This window comes from Typopeltis vanoorti, chromosome 5 (genome assembly GCF_054136105.1).
Source record: "Typopeltis vanoorti isolate ZY-2024b chromosome 5, IOZ_Tvanoo_1.0, whole genome shotgun sequence".
NCBI classification, from domain to species: domain Eukaryota; kingdom Metazoa; phylum Arthropoda; class Arachnida; order Uropygi; family Thelyphonidae; genus Typopeltis; species Typopeltis vanoorti.
Genome location: NC_143553.1, coordinates 88,761,557 through 88,777,644, shown reverse-complemented (window position 1 = coordinate 88,777,644; position 16,088 = coordinate 88,761,557). Strand labels below are relative to the sequence as shown.

The 16,088-nt window shown below is 35.2% G+C and overlaps 1 protein-coding gene across 1 annotated transcript in view; it reads right to left on the bottom strand.

Moving 5' to 3' along the window:
- The window catches only part of LOC150106631 (uncharacterized), a 104,531-nt gene that overhangs the window by 53,131 nt on the left and 35,312 nt on the right, over nucleotides 1-16,088 (bottom strand). Inside the window, exon 2 of the mRNA XM_090392590.1 lies at nucleotides 2,652-2,847. Within this exon, the coding sequence (XP_090248716.1) occupies nucleotides 2,652-2,847 (196 nt within the window). The remainder of the gene's footprint in view (nucleotides 1-2,651; nucleotides 2,848-16,088) is intronic.

The following is a 16,088-nucleotide window of genomic DNA, read 5'->3' as shown; positions in this document are numbered from 1 at the left end:
TGCCAAGTCGTACGTAAGAAAAGATGAGTCACTGTTTATCCTAGAAAGCAGACTGTCGTGTAGTCAGCGGGGATTGCAAGAAGACGAGGTCATTCTGCCTTTGAAACATCTTCAAAGACATTCATTTGAAAACGAGTAATATAATTCTTATAATTGGCTTTTAACATAACAAAGAAACATCTATCTAATTGTGTGTGTGTGTGTGGACATTTTAGAAATCAGATACATTTCTCTTCGACTTACGGTCATCATATAACACCAAGGCATTCACTTAGCTCCGTATATCTTGTCTCAAAGCTGTCTGCTATTCTATCATTGTGTAATTTGGTATTAGTAACGTAACCACCGGAAAATATCTTCTGAACGTTAAATGGACTCCAAAAACAAAAGAAATCTTAACCTCAGGTACAGTTTATATCTGTATGCTTTAATACTGCTTATCGTGAGCGATATTTAAAGAATTCAGACTTTGCTCCTAGTGTCTGCGATCATTTTAAAAGGGATGCATGTGCGTAGATGGGTCAGTGGTCATGTACTTGAGTAACAGTACTTGAACATTGATTAAACACAAGTATCTTATTTCTGTTTGGCGAAGTCGGTAGCTACGAAACCTTCGGCCTCATAAATTTATGTGACCCATGCGTTTATAAGAGGGACAATACGAAAATAGAAGGATGGAATACAAATGATCTATTGTTTACGGATGCAACAACAACGTCTTGTAATAGGTATGATACAACTCACAATACCGCTTGACAAAAGTGGAAGTACACAGATTTGCGATAAATTGCCAAGGTTAAAAATGTCGTCCTTAAAACACAAAAAAACGGTACAGACAACAAACAGGTGAAAAAGATAAACCCACATTTCCTAATGTTCATTCCAAATGGGCACTTTTCCAAGGTGTATCAGTTAACGTTTCATTCTAATACCCTTTTGGAAGCTGCAGCCAAGTCTGAAATGTAGGGGAAAGAACAGGAAAGCAAGTTAATTCCATGATCTACTTTTCATCCGGTGACACCAACACAACACACTGGAAGGGATTTGCCTTGATGTTGTGTCCTTCTCTTTAACAAATACAATTAAACACATCACAAAGCAACAATGTAGAAGTTCATCGCAACCATAAAAGGTAATTGTAGTCAGTCACTAGGATGAATTAATTAAGTTCACTTATTGCTATGGAAACAGGGCACCTGGCATTCGTTTGATCTCGCTGCTGTTCAAATCATTAATTGGATTCACGAGTGCATTTCAATAGGCTGTTGGTTTGCTGTAATTTTTTTCCCCATAATATGTATATCTTTTGAAAGCAACGTACTTATAATCACTGGGTTTATATGCATGATCGCGCTGCAGTTGTGGTTTGGTCGAACGAAAAAGAATTAGCTTGTTAAATAGAGCTGTTGACATGCGTAGTAAGTCCATTCGTTTGTTTACGTGATAACTGGATTTTAATTGGCGATGACAACAGTTCAGTGTTGGAATAAATTTTCGACTGTTATTCTAATCTTCTCATTAACATTTGTGAACCTCACGAATAAATGCCACAATCATCCTTGAAAAAAAAAAAAAAAAAGAAAAAAAATTAGAAAAATTCGTTTGTTAGGCCTAATGTTTCTCCACAAATAGGCCTAAGGAACCAAAATTGATTTTTTTTTTTTTTTTGGAAACATTTGAATTTAAAATGATCATATCCACATAAGTATTATGTTTGGCACGTGCTCAACTAAAAATGACAGCTATATTAAGGGGTTGAATCTTGTATATTCGTTTATCACGCGAAATATGAGACGGCCTTGAAGGGAAAAAAAAAACTCATTTATCAACAGGTATTAATGAGCTCAGTGAACTCTATCGACCTGGCCGTTGTAGACATAGTACAGAATGGAAAGAAAATACAAGTGACCTCGCAGAACTCGTCAACATGAAAAATTAAACAGAACGTCTCAGCGTGCGGTCTTGTCATCGAGGTTTCCACATCTTGGCAGCGTTATTGATAACTTGCCCTACCAAATACATCTCCTGGTTAAGGGAGGGAAAGAGAGAAGGAAAGGCTAAGGTGGATAGGGTGCACAATTGATGGTTTGGTGCATATGGAATACGTGATATATGTTGTACCTCATTTAGTGCATTGTCATTTGTTTCTACCGCCTTATACCCTCAATAGAATTACATTCAGAGGGTATGTATTCCCCACAAAGTAATTTACAAAGAGACAAACTCATATCCATTTAAAAAGAAAAGGTTATGATAAAAAACTGTTACTGAGGTAAATCTAAATAATAGAGTTATGATAAATAGCATTTCATATGTAATTGGTGTTATTATTATGCACGCATGCTTGTTTCTTTCACAATCTATTTCAAGGTATGATGTAGGGTGTTTTTTTAACACTTTTTTTTTATTTGCGGTTCTAATTTTAGTTCTTGGAATTTGTACAAGTCCCCAGACACGTTTATGAAGATATTTTTATAAAATGCGAAAAAAATCATTTGGAATTAGATTTTAATACATAATTAAATATTGAATAACTGCTTCAGGTTATTTTTAACAACAGAAGTTAATCCGATTTTATTCTTTTCAGGAGATAATTCTGCATGTTTCTACACCAAGTATAAATACACACAACACAACATCCAACTACTCACCTTGAGTCATTCCATAACTTGACCTTGCTTGGGATAATCCTGTGGGACCGTAATTTTTTCTTAAAGCATTCATACCGTCTGGCGAACTATAAAATGCTTTGTAGAAATCTTGATAAGGTTTCGCAGAAGGTTTTAAAGATTCAGAAAACTGCTCGGTAGATGTCACTTCATGGTCAGAAGGCCATCTTGTGAGTTCCTAAAAAAGAAATGGACACCTTTAAATAGCAAACAGGGAATGTATGTCAAAATATAAGTTAAAAAAAAAACTGAACGAATTATAAAAAGTAGCGACATCTTTAGGGATAATTTAGAAATATAGGAAACCTCCATAATTGTTTGATATATCATTACTTACATCTCTTTTGTTCTTTCAAACACATCATTTGGGACACTTTCACTCGAAAATATTGGCAAGTAATGCAGTTGTCAATGTTGCTATTCACTTGCCAAGTCTGAAATATTTACTTATTGAAAACTTACTACATATACAAGTAAAAATTTTGCTTTTGTACCAGCATTCTTTAGGTATATAGAGCAACGAGCTATAGGAGATTACTTGATATCGTAGTAACTAAAATAGATATTCCGTTTTAGATGGTTCGATGCTAGTGCTAGGAAGATGCAATAAAAACAAATGCGATGGGAAATATGATAGTGTTCGGTGAGAGAAGGAACAGAAACAAATAGCATCAAAGAGGACAATGGAGTGTTTATACGATTAGGATGGACTTGAAACTACGTGAATGCGTTGGATGGGCGTGTGTGTGTGCTCGCGTGAAGGATATAATGGAGGCATTTCGCAGCTGTATAACAATAGATGTATTTCAATGCACGTATCATGACGACGATAGTTGGAAAATTTGTTGTAGAGGCACAAATTGCATGTTATTTGCCGCAATGGGATGTGGGTTGCAAGCTAAGTATATTCTGAGCTCAACTTCCATTGAATTTTTTTTTTGGCTTTCTCTTTCTTTTCCTCCCGGTTTATTAATGGAGCATCTCCAGGCGTAAAAAGTATATTCAGTTTTCAAAGTACCGACTTAAAACAATTTGTTGAAGACACTAGAAAGTCGGAAGCTTTTTATTACTTTAAAATTGCTTCTAAACATTGCATTGCGCCTACCACAACACATTCCAGCAGTCATTTACTAAAACCACCTTTGTAAACTCAGTAAGGAGAGAAAAAGTCCTCCTCTGACTACAATAAAAAAGGGCATTCTTTAAGAGCTTAGCCAAGAAGTAAATACTCAGCTGCAGAAAGAAACAGTAATCTCTAGAAATAAAATTATAATTATTTTAAGAGACAAAGTACAAACTGCCTTCACTGTTTCCGTATTTTTTTAGAATTATACTTAATGCTATGTGGAGCATAAATATAGGTTAGAACGGCACTCCAAGGGATACACATATACCAGCGGGTATTCTAACGACGATGTACCCAAAAGATACTCAAATGAGGAAACTTAAGTAAATATTATTCGTTTAGAAATGTAAGAGAGGTTGTATTTGCGTTTGTAAACTAGGTGATCATTCTAAAAACTCTTAGGAATCTGTATCCAAGATTCGTCGCTAAAAATAGCGAAGAGACCGTTTTTCCTTGAAGCTATTTTCCTCCCTTACTCGAGGTAAAAATGTGACTGCAGATAGAGCAAGGCAACTTATCTCAACAAGGTTAGTTATACTGTAGAGTGACATCGCTTAAGTAAATCCATGTTTAGTTTTTTTTTAATCAGAGCAACAATGGTTGTGTATGATTATTATACGACACAGAGGTAGCATAGATTAAACACGGCATACTAAATATTATGGCACTGAAGAACTCTATGAAACAATGAACTTTGTATACAGCGATGTTTGTACACCTATGCGAACTATTTTCTTTCCTGTACAAGGTTTGATCAAGAAGCTCTTGGTTTCTTGATCAAGCCTTGACTGTATTTCGGCCCTCCATAAGCTCTACGTTCAAATTAAAGCAAATAATTCCCACCATCCTCCCTTATTTTATATGTATACGACGCCAAGAACATTTAGCAAGGTAAATTATGAATATTTACATTTCTTTGCATTGCACTGAAATGGGAAGATCATTTCTGATAGCATTTAAAATAACAAATTTAACAAAAACTTATATAAAATATTAAAATTAATTTTTAAGAAGTTTATTTTAATTTCAAATTAAAATAGAAGCCTGGAAGTAAATGAAAAGTTCATTGTTTTCATTTTTCTTTACATTAAGACTATTACAAGGTCGCCCTTATTCAATTAAAAATACAATCTTTAAGATAGACCCAAAAAGGTCGCTCTTTCCCAGGCATCAAAACACACCTTGAGGGGAAATATATTTTGGTCCGTCCTAACATCTGTAATCGCCAGTTTTATATCGTCATTATTTCACTCTATCCAATAAGGAGAAAGACTTTTGTTTGCCCAGTTTATTTCGAGGGAGAGGCGGGCAAGGAGAGTTATACGTTTATAGGATGGCTAGAAGCCAAAGAGTGTGTACATAGCCTCACTTATTTCCGTCTGGGAACACTTATGAATGGGACAATTGTCCATCTAGAGAGGAAGGTACATAGCGGGAAATATTTATATGTTTGTTTCTGCTAGACATTCGGTGAATAATAGCTAAGAGTCGTATCAATGCGGAGCTTGATTTCCGCTGTAAACTACACGAAAAGAGTGTTGAGGTGAAAGTTTGTTGACATCTCTCTCATAGTTCACAAGATTTTTTTGGGAGTAGATTTCCTTTTAATGTATTTTTCAAAGGATTTCTTAGCCCTAGACCTTCAAATATTTCTGAAGAAGAACCCAACCATGATGTTTTTTTTTTTTATAAAGAAATCGACTGTCATTTATAATAAGCACTAGAAATAGATATGTTAAATTATTAAAAGTAAGTACTTAAGGTTGAAAAACACAGGGGATTTTCGTTCTCCGAGACAGATGTTAATAAAACTTTTCAACTAAGAGTGAGTTAACTTGTCTCATATGGAGGTGGTAGAGTGTCAAAGGGTCGCATCGCAAAATTAAGCAAGTTAGGCAAAGCGATTCATTCAGAATTTTTACCCGAAATTAGTTTACATCACGTGTTTTCAAAATCATGAAGATTTTAAACGGCTGTTGAAAATATTTAAAAGCGATACCAGGGTGATATAACGACTACAAATTCAAAAAATGTTAAGGAATTTAGGTATTCATGGTAAGAATTGCATCGATAATCTTCCCATAATATTAAAACAGTATCATCGCAAACCAAGTTGAATTCCTATCAATATAATAACAATGAAATATGCATCAGCAGTTATACAAATGTATTAACCTCTCTGCAGGCTGGACACGCTGATATGGGAAGATAACTCAAAACTATTATATACTCTTCCTACTGCCTTTCCGAGTTTATCTATGATCACTGACAGTGGAAAGGTAATTAGCGGGCTCGGAACTTACCTTGTTGCTCTCCTTATTATGTTAAAAATAAACTGGAGCCTTATATGTATTGATTCAGTTAATGGTTTACAGGAAAGAATGATGAATAGTAGATGATTAATGTACTTGGGGAAGAGTAAAGCCTTAAGGGTAATGAGGCCAGTTTGAGTATAGCATACTTGCAAACTTAGGATTGTCAGAGTTAGTTATTCAATCTAAGAGTGCTCTTAGAGCTACAGTTTTACGTCAGAGGGTCTTCAGTTAGTTGAAGGGTGAAATATTCGATGTACTATTATTGGAGGGCTCTTTTGCAAGTAAAATTTGCAAATAGAATTTTTAATATTAGAAATAACTTTAGAAAGAGGAAGTTATTTGTTAAGCGTATAAAAAGATCAAAGCAAATATTAATCAGTTTCTTGCTTTTAACAATAGCCCATACGACGATGCACCTTCTTCGTGTATACAAGTTTCTGAAGGCCTACAGTGTTTTCTCTCCTTACGGAAAATTGCTTAGTAAATGTTTCAGAATGTCAACGTTGTGTGGGCCTTCGGCTCAGGAACCAGTATGTATGGAAGAGGTGCATTCTCGTATGGGATATTGTTCAACAGAAAGCCAGGTATTGAATTATAATTTCGGACTGTTTTGAGAATAAAATCTGTCCAATTATATGAAAGAAAAACATTTCTCAATGAAAATGGAATTAGAGGGAGGGAAAAACATCAAAGTCTTGAACCTAGGACTGATTTAGAGTGGAAAATTAGTCTGTTTTCACCAAATGAATATTAGGACTAGCGCTCTTATAGCTTCTTACATACGCTGTCCGAGCAGAGTTTCCGATGGTCAGTATTTCTGTTTATGCGAGAACTATTAATGAGGTCTGCGATGAATTACATAACTTAAAATGAATCGAGCGGTTCCAAAAAAAAAAAAAAAAAAAAAAAAAAAAAAAAAAAAAAAAAAAAATCCTCAGAAGTTGTACTCGAGATATAGAATTTTGTTTTGCCTAATTTCTGCCATTACAAATGTCCGGATTGAAATCATAACTAAAAAGATTTTACAAATTTTAATAGAGATCTTCAATATCAAAATTGTATTTCTATTCCAACAGCCAGCAAGAATTATATTAGTTCCAACCGATTTGCAAAGTTTTGCCATTAAAATTGTGTCTCGATTGAGACCAAATTGAAAGTGAGCGGTTTTCCTCATTTTGTGTTTCTGCAGATCGTCCGACGGGGAAAAAAAAAAAAAAAAAAAAAAAAAACTATAGGTTCTTACGCAGTTTGCGAAATGTATCAGATGAATATCAAATTTATTTCTGTGACAAGCCTCAAACCTTTTTTTTCCTTTTTTTTTTTTACTTGGTTCATGTTCAAATCCTTATCCAAATGAGAGTTTAAAAAAGGTAATCTATAATTTAGACGAGCGTTATTGACACATTGGGGAAAATATAAAATTTGGCAGCAAATAACCCAATAGAGAAATAGGTTAGTGAAGTTAAAAGAAATTGGTTAAAAAAGTCACAGTAGCCCAAATAGAAATGCATTCTGCGAACAAAGTTCCACTTAGTTCCACCACACCTGTCTGCTTTTTAGTTCATCACAGCCCAACTGCAGAACAGTTGTCACCATAGCAACATTATGTAAAAAAAAAAAAGTAGAAAGGTTAATAGAGTTGTAAATCATGCACATCTCTGTTTATATAGAATGCAAAGTGCATGCTAGGTATTGACACTGTTATTAAGGCCCTCTGTTTTTCTCCTTTGGGTTTTATGACTGTCATTACATTTAGTGTCGTTTATCACGCGGTGTCAAGTGTGTTCCATATTCATTTTCACAGCACACCTTGTGGCAAATGGCAGAAATCATTTCCAATTTGTCATCATTTACACAACTCCGACTTGCGATTTTTTTTCTTTAAGTAAAGTTTACGGGTGAACTAGCTTGGATACATACAGCTGTGAAAAAGGTCAAAGAGCACAATAAATTTATCTGCGCAGGTCAAAATAGGTATTTCTTAATAAGTCTTGTTTGTAATGAGACTTCTTTACAATGGGAGACTGTCGATATATTAACAGCTTTCAAAAATTCTTATTTTAGTCTCTGACACGACCTCGTTTGTTTTGCATAATTATCTTCCATTTGAACAAAAAATTGTTGTCATTAATAACACGCAAATATCTTACCCTACAAGTCGGCTTACGTAAGTAGAAAAATGCGACGGCGTATTCTTTAAAAACAGCCGACCTTGAGTTGACCTCGACACTCAATTCCGTGGAATACGACCTCAAGATGTATTACACATATGGATGGTCATCCGTGAATTTTAATGAGATGGGAGACTTGGTAACAGAGGGCGCACTTTATCAAAAACATGCTTTTAGTCATTTCCAAGGGTATCATGTTATGGTAGTATACACAGTGTTGTGTTACAAAAATAATTCATTAAAAAAAAATTCATTAATGATAACGTCGTTATACATCGGTGAAACAGACAGAACGTAGCTTTCACATTTTAATAACAAAACTGATTAAAATATTTATTTAAAAAATTATATTTTTATTTAAAAATATTTTTCAAAATTCGAAAATATAAAATTTATTCATCGAAAAGAAACCAAAGTAATCAAAAAGTTTTTCTTTTTCAATTTTTTTTTTCTTTTGCAATTTCGTAGTGATATCACACTGAGAATAGTTTTTATAAAACCTCCGAGATAGGGAAAAATTCATTCCTCAAGTAAAGTATTACTGTGTACCAATTCTCTCACAGTGGAAATATATTTGCAACTATTAAACTAATTTACTAATCCCTTACAAACAGCACTTTCCTTCGCTTCTACTGTAAGACCGCGAATTTATTTACCAATCGCGCTACTAGGATTACTTCTAGTGAGCCCTGTGTCTGGTGTGTTTACATACAGTCACTTTGAGCAAATATTATGTCATTGGCAATTTTGAACAGTATACTTGCTAAACTAAAGAACTACATTATCGCTTTATAATTAGCAAGATTTAAATCTGTCGTCTCATTGTTCAAGGATATCTTTCTTCAAGTTATTATGCATCTAAAAGGCACTTTTACAGTGATTAATCTCCAAGACATTTTATAGTGCAGTGTGATTTTGAAAGAGCCAAAACTAAAATTCCATTTTACATGAAGCCTATTCATATTCTGTATAGCCTTGACAGGCTATCGAGAGTGTAAAATAAATTCTGTGCTAATGCATTTTATTCTCCAAAAAACGACTGAGGCCATTTTAGTCTTAATTTGGAAGAAAAGTAGGCAGCTAGACTTCACCCTTAGTCAATTACAGAATAGCTGGTCCAACACTATCAGTGAATTTTAATTGGCATCCGGGAGGAGAGTGGCAGACAACTGCCGCCATCTCGTCATCACTAATACTCTTGTCTGAAACAGTGTGATTTCTAAAAGGTGGATTTTCTTGAGTTCATGGGGAGGAAACCCGAGGTTTCGGAGGAAAAAAACTGCCTGTGCAGATATCGATTAACTAGGGAACCTACTAAGGAAAGGTTTCAGAAAAAGTTCCTGTGGTAGGCGAGTAGAATCAAACCTTTAGCAGTCTTTATCTGGAGGTTTAGTATTACAAACTAGAAATGCTGGCAAGGCCACACAGACATCACATAATCATGGATAATTTTCATGTTCTTCTGTATTTTTAGGGTAAATCTGAAAATTTATAATACAATTATCAATCAGTATTTCATTGTTTGTCCTAATTAAGCCAATAATTAGGACAAACAATGAAAAACTATACCACAGAAATAGAAGCAAGAAATAAAAACAGTTAATTATGCTTAGTTTATATCCCTTATCAACTATATTATAAATTACAACAACGATATTATAGAATTGGTGGTATGAATTCTTACTTTATTCGGGTCTACTGAGCCTCTCCATATCTCAGTAAGATCGATATGACGCCCTTAAATCCAGATAACAAAATGTTGGGTATACTAATAATTTTCATACACAAATGCTTTGATTCTTCTTTGAAAATGCATCAATTGCAACATAACATATCGAAAAAAACAAGGCAGGTCATTTATAAAAATAATATTTAAAAAGACAGCACATTCAACCGGCTGAGCTATGAAATTACGTATTGTCTGAATGAACAACGAAGTAGACTGCCGTTAAGAAGGCCCGTCGATTAATTTGTTAATACTTCAATCATTAATATTAAGCGCGTAATGTACAAATGCTATCGTATAATTATTGTATTCATTCATTCTATTATTAAACGCTAAATACAAATCGGGTTATCTGTACATCTCTTTATACATATAACTAACATCTTGTGAATTCTCCTGACCCCTCTTCGTTTACAGCAAAGCAAAATCAGTTCTTTAACACTAAATAAAATCGAACAGCATTCGAACCATGGAGTTCCTGCAGAGCCCAATAAACCTATCAGCTCGCTTGAGTTCCCATCTCGGAGATAATCCTCTTTCTGTTATCTGTCAGTACCAGCGATTGAAGCGAAGTGAGAGTCGAGTGAACCGGGAATGCACAAGATTACCGATGTGAACCTTGTAGAACAGCTGAAGCGTGCGTTGAAGTCGTATTTTTTCATTGTCAACACGCACATTTGCAACGGTGTTCGGTTACGGTCTCACACGTTTCTATAGAAGCATCGGATAAAATGACCGTGTGGTTCAAGGGCCACTAAAAAGTGACGACTTCATGCTGTCTTCCCAAACACCTGCATCCCGTGACCCCAAACATGACTCGCAAGTCACCACACAGTTCTGGTATCGTATTGGTTTAACCACAAATCAAGGTTAGGTCAACGGGATTTTTATATTTCGTTTGACATTTGCGTCTCATGGTTTGGTTTTCTCAATGGTTGAGTCTACGTTTGTTTTTATCCGTCAGTTTATTCGTGTTTATCATTCTTTTCTTGCTCCTCTCCTTTTCTATTTTGCTTTTTCTTCAGTCTGTTTGTATTAGGCAATTAAGCCATCGTAAATTTTATTGTTATTACCCATATCAGTTGAGAATCAGTGAACCTTTTAAGGAGAGGGCGTGGATTTAGAGCACTTAGTAGGTTAGTCATCGAGGAGGTCACGTATTTTGGATACCGAGAATGTTTTAGACCCCATTTCCCCCGAATCAACAAACCACCATGAATAAAAAAAATTCTCAAAACGTACTGTACAAAATAGATAATTTTCTCTCCCCCCCCCCCCGCTAACCACAAATTGTTTTCACAAACTCGACTGAGTTTAGTAAATTTTTATGCGATTCTCAACAAACAAAAGGTTATAATTATTTTTATTTATCTTTACATAATCCGTAAACTGTTCCAGAAGCCAAAACCACCTTATTTATTGGAGGCTAGAAAATATCACTTCGTATATACAATATAAATAGGTGTCGATAAACTTACACGTGCAGTTGAACTTCCTTAATAAAAAAAAAAAAATAAATGCAAGATTGGTGATCTAATAGAGAATGGATTCTTTTCCCAGTTAGTTTATACATAAGCCCACAAGTCGTTCACATTTGTTTCATAGAGTTTTAAAGCGTTATCGTTTCATATTTCATTCACTGAATTATCAGGTTCATTTCAAAGTTGAAGTATACGAAAATGCACTAACAAACCAAATGAAATGTGCAGCTGTAGGAAAACTTTATGCATGAATATCCACGTTAGTGCAATACATAAAAGGCCATAATATGACCTTGTTACATGAATGCGATCGATATTGACAGATGACTCGGAGAAGTAGAGGAAACATCGTAACGGAAAAGATAGAATGCCCTAAACGACGAAGAATTGCAGTAATTACAACAGGATATGAAATGATCAGCAAAACAAGTAGAATTGTACAGTAGAGCAGCGAATAGAAAGGAATGTATAATGCTTTATTTTTAATTTATTACATTTAATTGATTCTTTCATTTATGTTGAAAAAAAATAAAAGGAATTGAAGCCATTTGGAAACAAGACGGTTATCTGACTCAAAATATCCTACGTTTCGCATAGTCTTACAGTTAGCATTATCAAGAGGCTATTCTTTTACGTTAGTTAACTGCTTGCTCATTTTGTCTGTTCTCTGCACGAGACTGACTTTTTTTTTTTTTTTTTTTTTTTTTTTTTCTCCTCCTGAGAATATTACCACGATGAGTTGCCGATGGACTCGCTTGACAATCTCGGAACTTCAGCGATTACTTTTACTCGCTAAACAAGGGGTGGTAATTCTAAAATTTCTACATGTGTTTTTCCACCCCTCACTAAATTGCCTAACTGTTTAAATGTTTTATTTACTGTTTTTCGTTAATTTAAAAGTGTGAAAAGAAATAATTACGAAAATTATTAAGAAAACAGTAAAAAGGCAAAAAAAAAATTAAGGATACGAGACATAAGTTTGTTCTTAATATTTCTTCAGATGGACTAAAAAAAGTTCCATGTTGGTTTTATGCTAGCAACATTTCGATGCAAATGATGCAAACTTAGTGAAGAACTGGAATGTTATATTTTCGAAGGAAATCGCGCTCAAGAACTTGCACTATCCCACTTTCTTAGCAGTATAGAGAAAAGAAAACGACCTTAGCAATGAAGTTGTAATACAAGGTCAAGAAGGCGAAGTGTCCATAATATCCGTATTGTTTTAGTTTACGACTGAACGAACATGGTTGTCATGGTAACAACTTCACCTTTTGGATTCGGATTTTAACCCCGTCAGTTTTTTTTTTTTTTACTTCAAAAAGAAACCAAGTGGATACAAGTTTACCCCTCTGTTGATCGATTGTTCTAACTATTATATAAATCTTTTGGTGTCCCTTCGAGGGTTATAAATTTTCAAAAGAAATAAAAGGCATTAAGGCAGTAAAGTTAGTCGGGAATGAAGCGGAGAAATAAAAAAAAAAAAAAAAAGGCGGTTCGTATATTTGAATGAATCCTTTTCATCTAAGCCGACTTCTGCATCTCGTCACTTGCGTGGGAATAAAGTCCTCGTTTTTCTTTCCCCTTAAGCACGGAGAGGCTGTAAAACATCCGTCTCATGTGACGTCTTGTGCGTGTGTGTGTGATTCCAATTAAAGTTAAATAAACATTTGAGTTCGGCAAAGACTGACCAGCAGCAACAGTGATCATCTATAATCTTCACTTTAGAAAGCATTTTCAACACACTTAAAGTACAGAATCTCTTACAAATCATATTTTTTTTAGCTATAAATTGGATAAGAATTTCTATTTCTTTGGTCACAAGACGGGAAAAATTCTTTCAGTGGTTGATCGAAAGATGTTTCTTAAAATATACGTTGGAAGATTATTACGACACTCCGCGATGCTGCAAGAAAAATGCCATTAGATACCATCCGTGACATTAAATAGGGAACTGCAAAGGGGAGGAATCAATCTTGAAGACGGTGATATTTCTTTTATGATTTGAGCTCTTTTATTAAATATTTCAAATCGCTGTTACTGTTCTAGAGAAAACTGAACATGCACTTTCACTGAAGCAGATGAAGCAACACACTGCGCTAAATTGATATCACTCGACTTTTTATCGAGGGGGGGGTAACTTATGATTTTTGTTCGATAAATATGATATAAATTACCATGTAACATCTTGGACAAGAACCCATACAGAGTTTGACAGTAGAAGACCTGGGTTCGAGTCCCGTGTAGGGCGCGAAGAATCTTAAAGCTGAAGGTCAGTTAGTTCGATGAAAAACAACAGTTTTCACCGGGTAGTCGGGTTTTTCACCCCCCCAAAAAAAAAAAAAAACAGACAAGTCAGCCATATGAACAACACACAGATTCAGTTATCAAACATACTACGCCGACATCACAGCCGGAGTTGCTTCAGTCGTAAATCTAAAACAACCAACCATATAACTAAGACGTAATTTCATTGCATGAGTAATTTTACAGTAAATGCGTTCACTTATTACATATTTATATTAACACAGTTTTCAATAAAGGGATAGCAGTTAGTATGCCATTTAAAAGACGACTCAACTAGCCATCGGAATTAACTTTGTCCCAGCGCACAATGTACTCCGGTTGAAAATCTTGTCGAAAAGATAAATGGGACTTGGGGACTGTCGTTGAATTAATCTTTTACCACACATATCCCCCCCCCTCTTCAACTGTCAGAGAGCAATTTCTGACACCCCCTCTAACATGCGCACACATTTTGGGTAAATCATTATGCAATCAACCCCCATACAGAAATAGATAATCATACATTCGGACTTAGCCTCGAAGGATGGGGTAGTCAAGAAACACGGGTTTTTGCCTTTTTTTTTCTTCCCCTCCTTCTACTGCTATGTCACGAAGGATCCGCCACTACTGAATAAAGTGAAGCGATGACTGATGGAACATTTATTAATGTTGTTTATAAGTGAAAGTCGCCTGCCTGTCTTCATTAGGGCGAATGGAAGAGTCTATTCCTGCCACGTTCGCTCTTTCAATAAAATAACCATAAATATTACTTACAATGATTCGCAAGGCTTGTTACCACAGGTGGCGTTGCTCTTCGGCGCGTGTTCTTTTATTATCCATAAGGGGAAGATGAATCCATAGTCTCCATGACGGGGTTCTCAGGGTACACGACGTTAAGGGAGACACATAAAACTGCAACTGGCAGTCTTCTACGAACTGTTATTAATCAATCATTTTATTCTCCGGATGTTTCTCATCCTCACCGCTCCATTCCTTTCAATCAAACGTGATCGATATTTGACGTCATCGGTATCATTTCCGTTTTGTAGTTAACCACGAACACGTGTGCTTACAGATGGTCTTTCTAGGGCTGAGAAGGGTCAAAGGGTCGGGGATTTATGGGACAGGGTATCTTTCGGAAGTGCTCATGACGAGTTACTGGAGTAAGTTATCCTACTAAGCTTACACATCGGAAGAAAAAAATCCTTTTTTCATTGGAATTTGAACCCTGAGAACGCCAGTCCATTAACTCGGGCAAAAATTAATTCAGCGCAGTACAAAGTGATGTAATCACTGGGCTGCATGTTATTCAAACACGATATGTTCACTGAACTGGTCACTTTTTTCTTTTTTTTATATCTTTGTGCACTGTTTCATTTTATGGTTTCGGTTATTAGTGATGGCAAATTGCCCAGATTTATTCGGTTATTATTTCATCATGAATCGGAGTCAAAAAAGTCGTTCACAACCACTTTCAACAGCTTGTGTTTTTACATAATTCCTCTTCAACATGACACCTCTTCATTTTTTAAATCACTTATTAAATATAAACATCTTGACCATTCTTTTATAAGACATTTTATAGGATTCTATCTGTAGAAAAGTAATATAGCTGCTAACAGATTGACCTGGAAAGCTGTTGTTTCATGGTAGTCTCAACCCACGTTAGGCGGATTCGAAATCGTGAAAAATCAGACAGACAATATTCCAAAATAGTAAGAACTATTCACCCATGGAGATGATGACTTCTTGTATACGCATGTATACAATATTTCGATTAAAAATATAACACATCCCTTCCTTTATGCTCTCTAAGCGTATAATTGGAATTGGTAAAAATTCTGATTTTATTGCGTCTCATACTTTTAATGCATCAATAATCTTGTCGAAGAGGCATCAATTTGCGCATCGTGCAGACCGCTAAGTATTACAGCACCTGCATGGTGGCAATCCATCAACGTTCCACAACAACATGGGAGGAGTAGGCAATATTAATAATTTCTAGAGAGGCCTCTTGTGTAGAATCCCCTTCAATGATTCTACTCGAAAGACACAGATGAATGGCAGGACATTAAAGTCATCCTCGAGGTATCTCTACAAATAGAGAAGCAACGGCAGAGGACGTCATTAAGCATTTCAAGAAAGATTTCTGTGCTCATTTCAGAAAGAAAGAGAGAGAGAGCAATGTATCAAGACTGCATAAACATATTTACAGCTACATTTTTTTTTTAATCAAATTTTTCTTAGAAACTTATCGCTTGAGGAATCCAAAGTTGTTTTCATCCACATGATTTGGAAACGACTATATGATAATGTG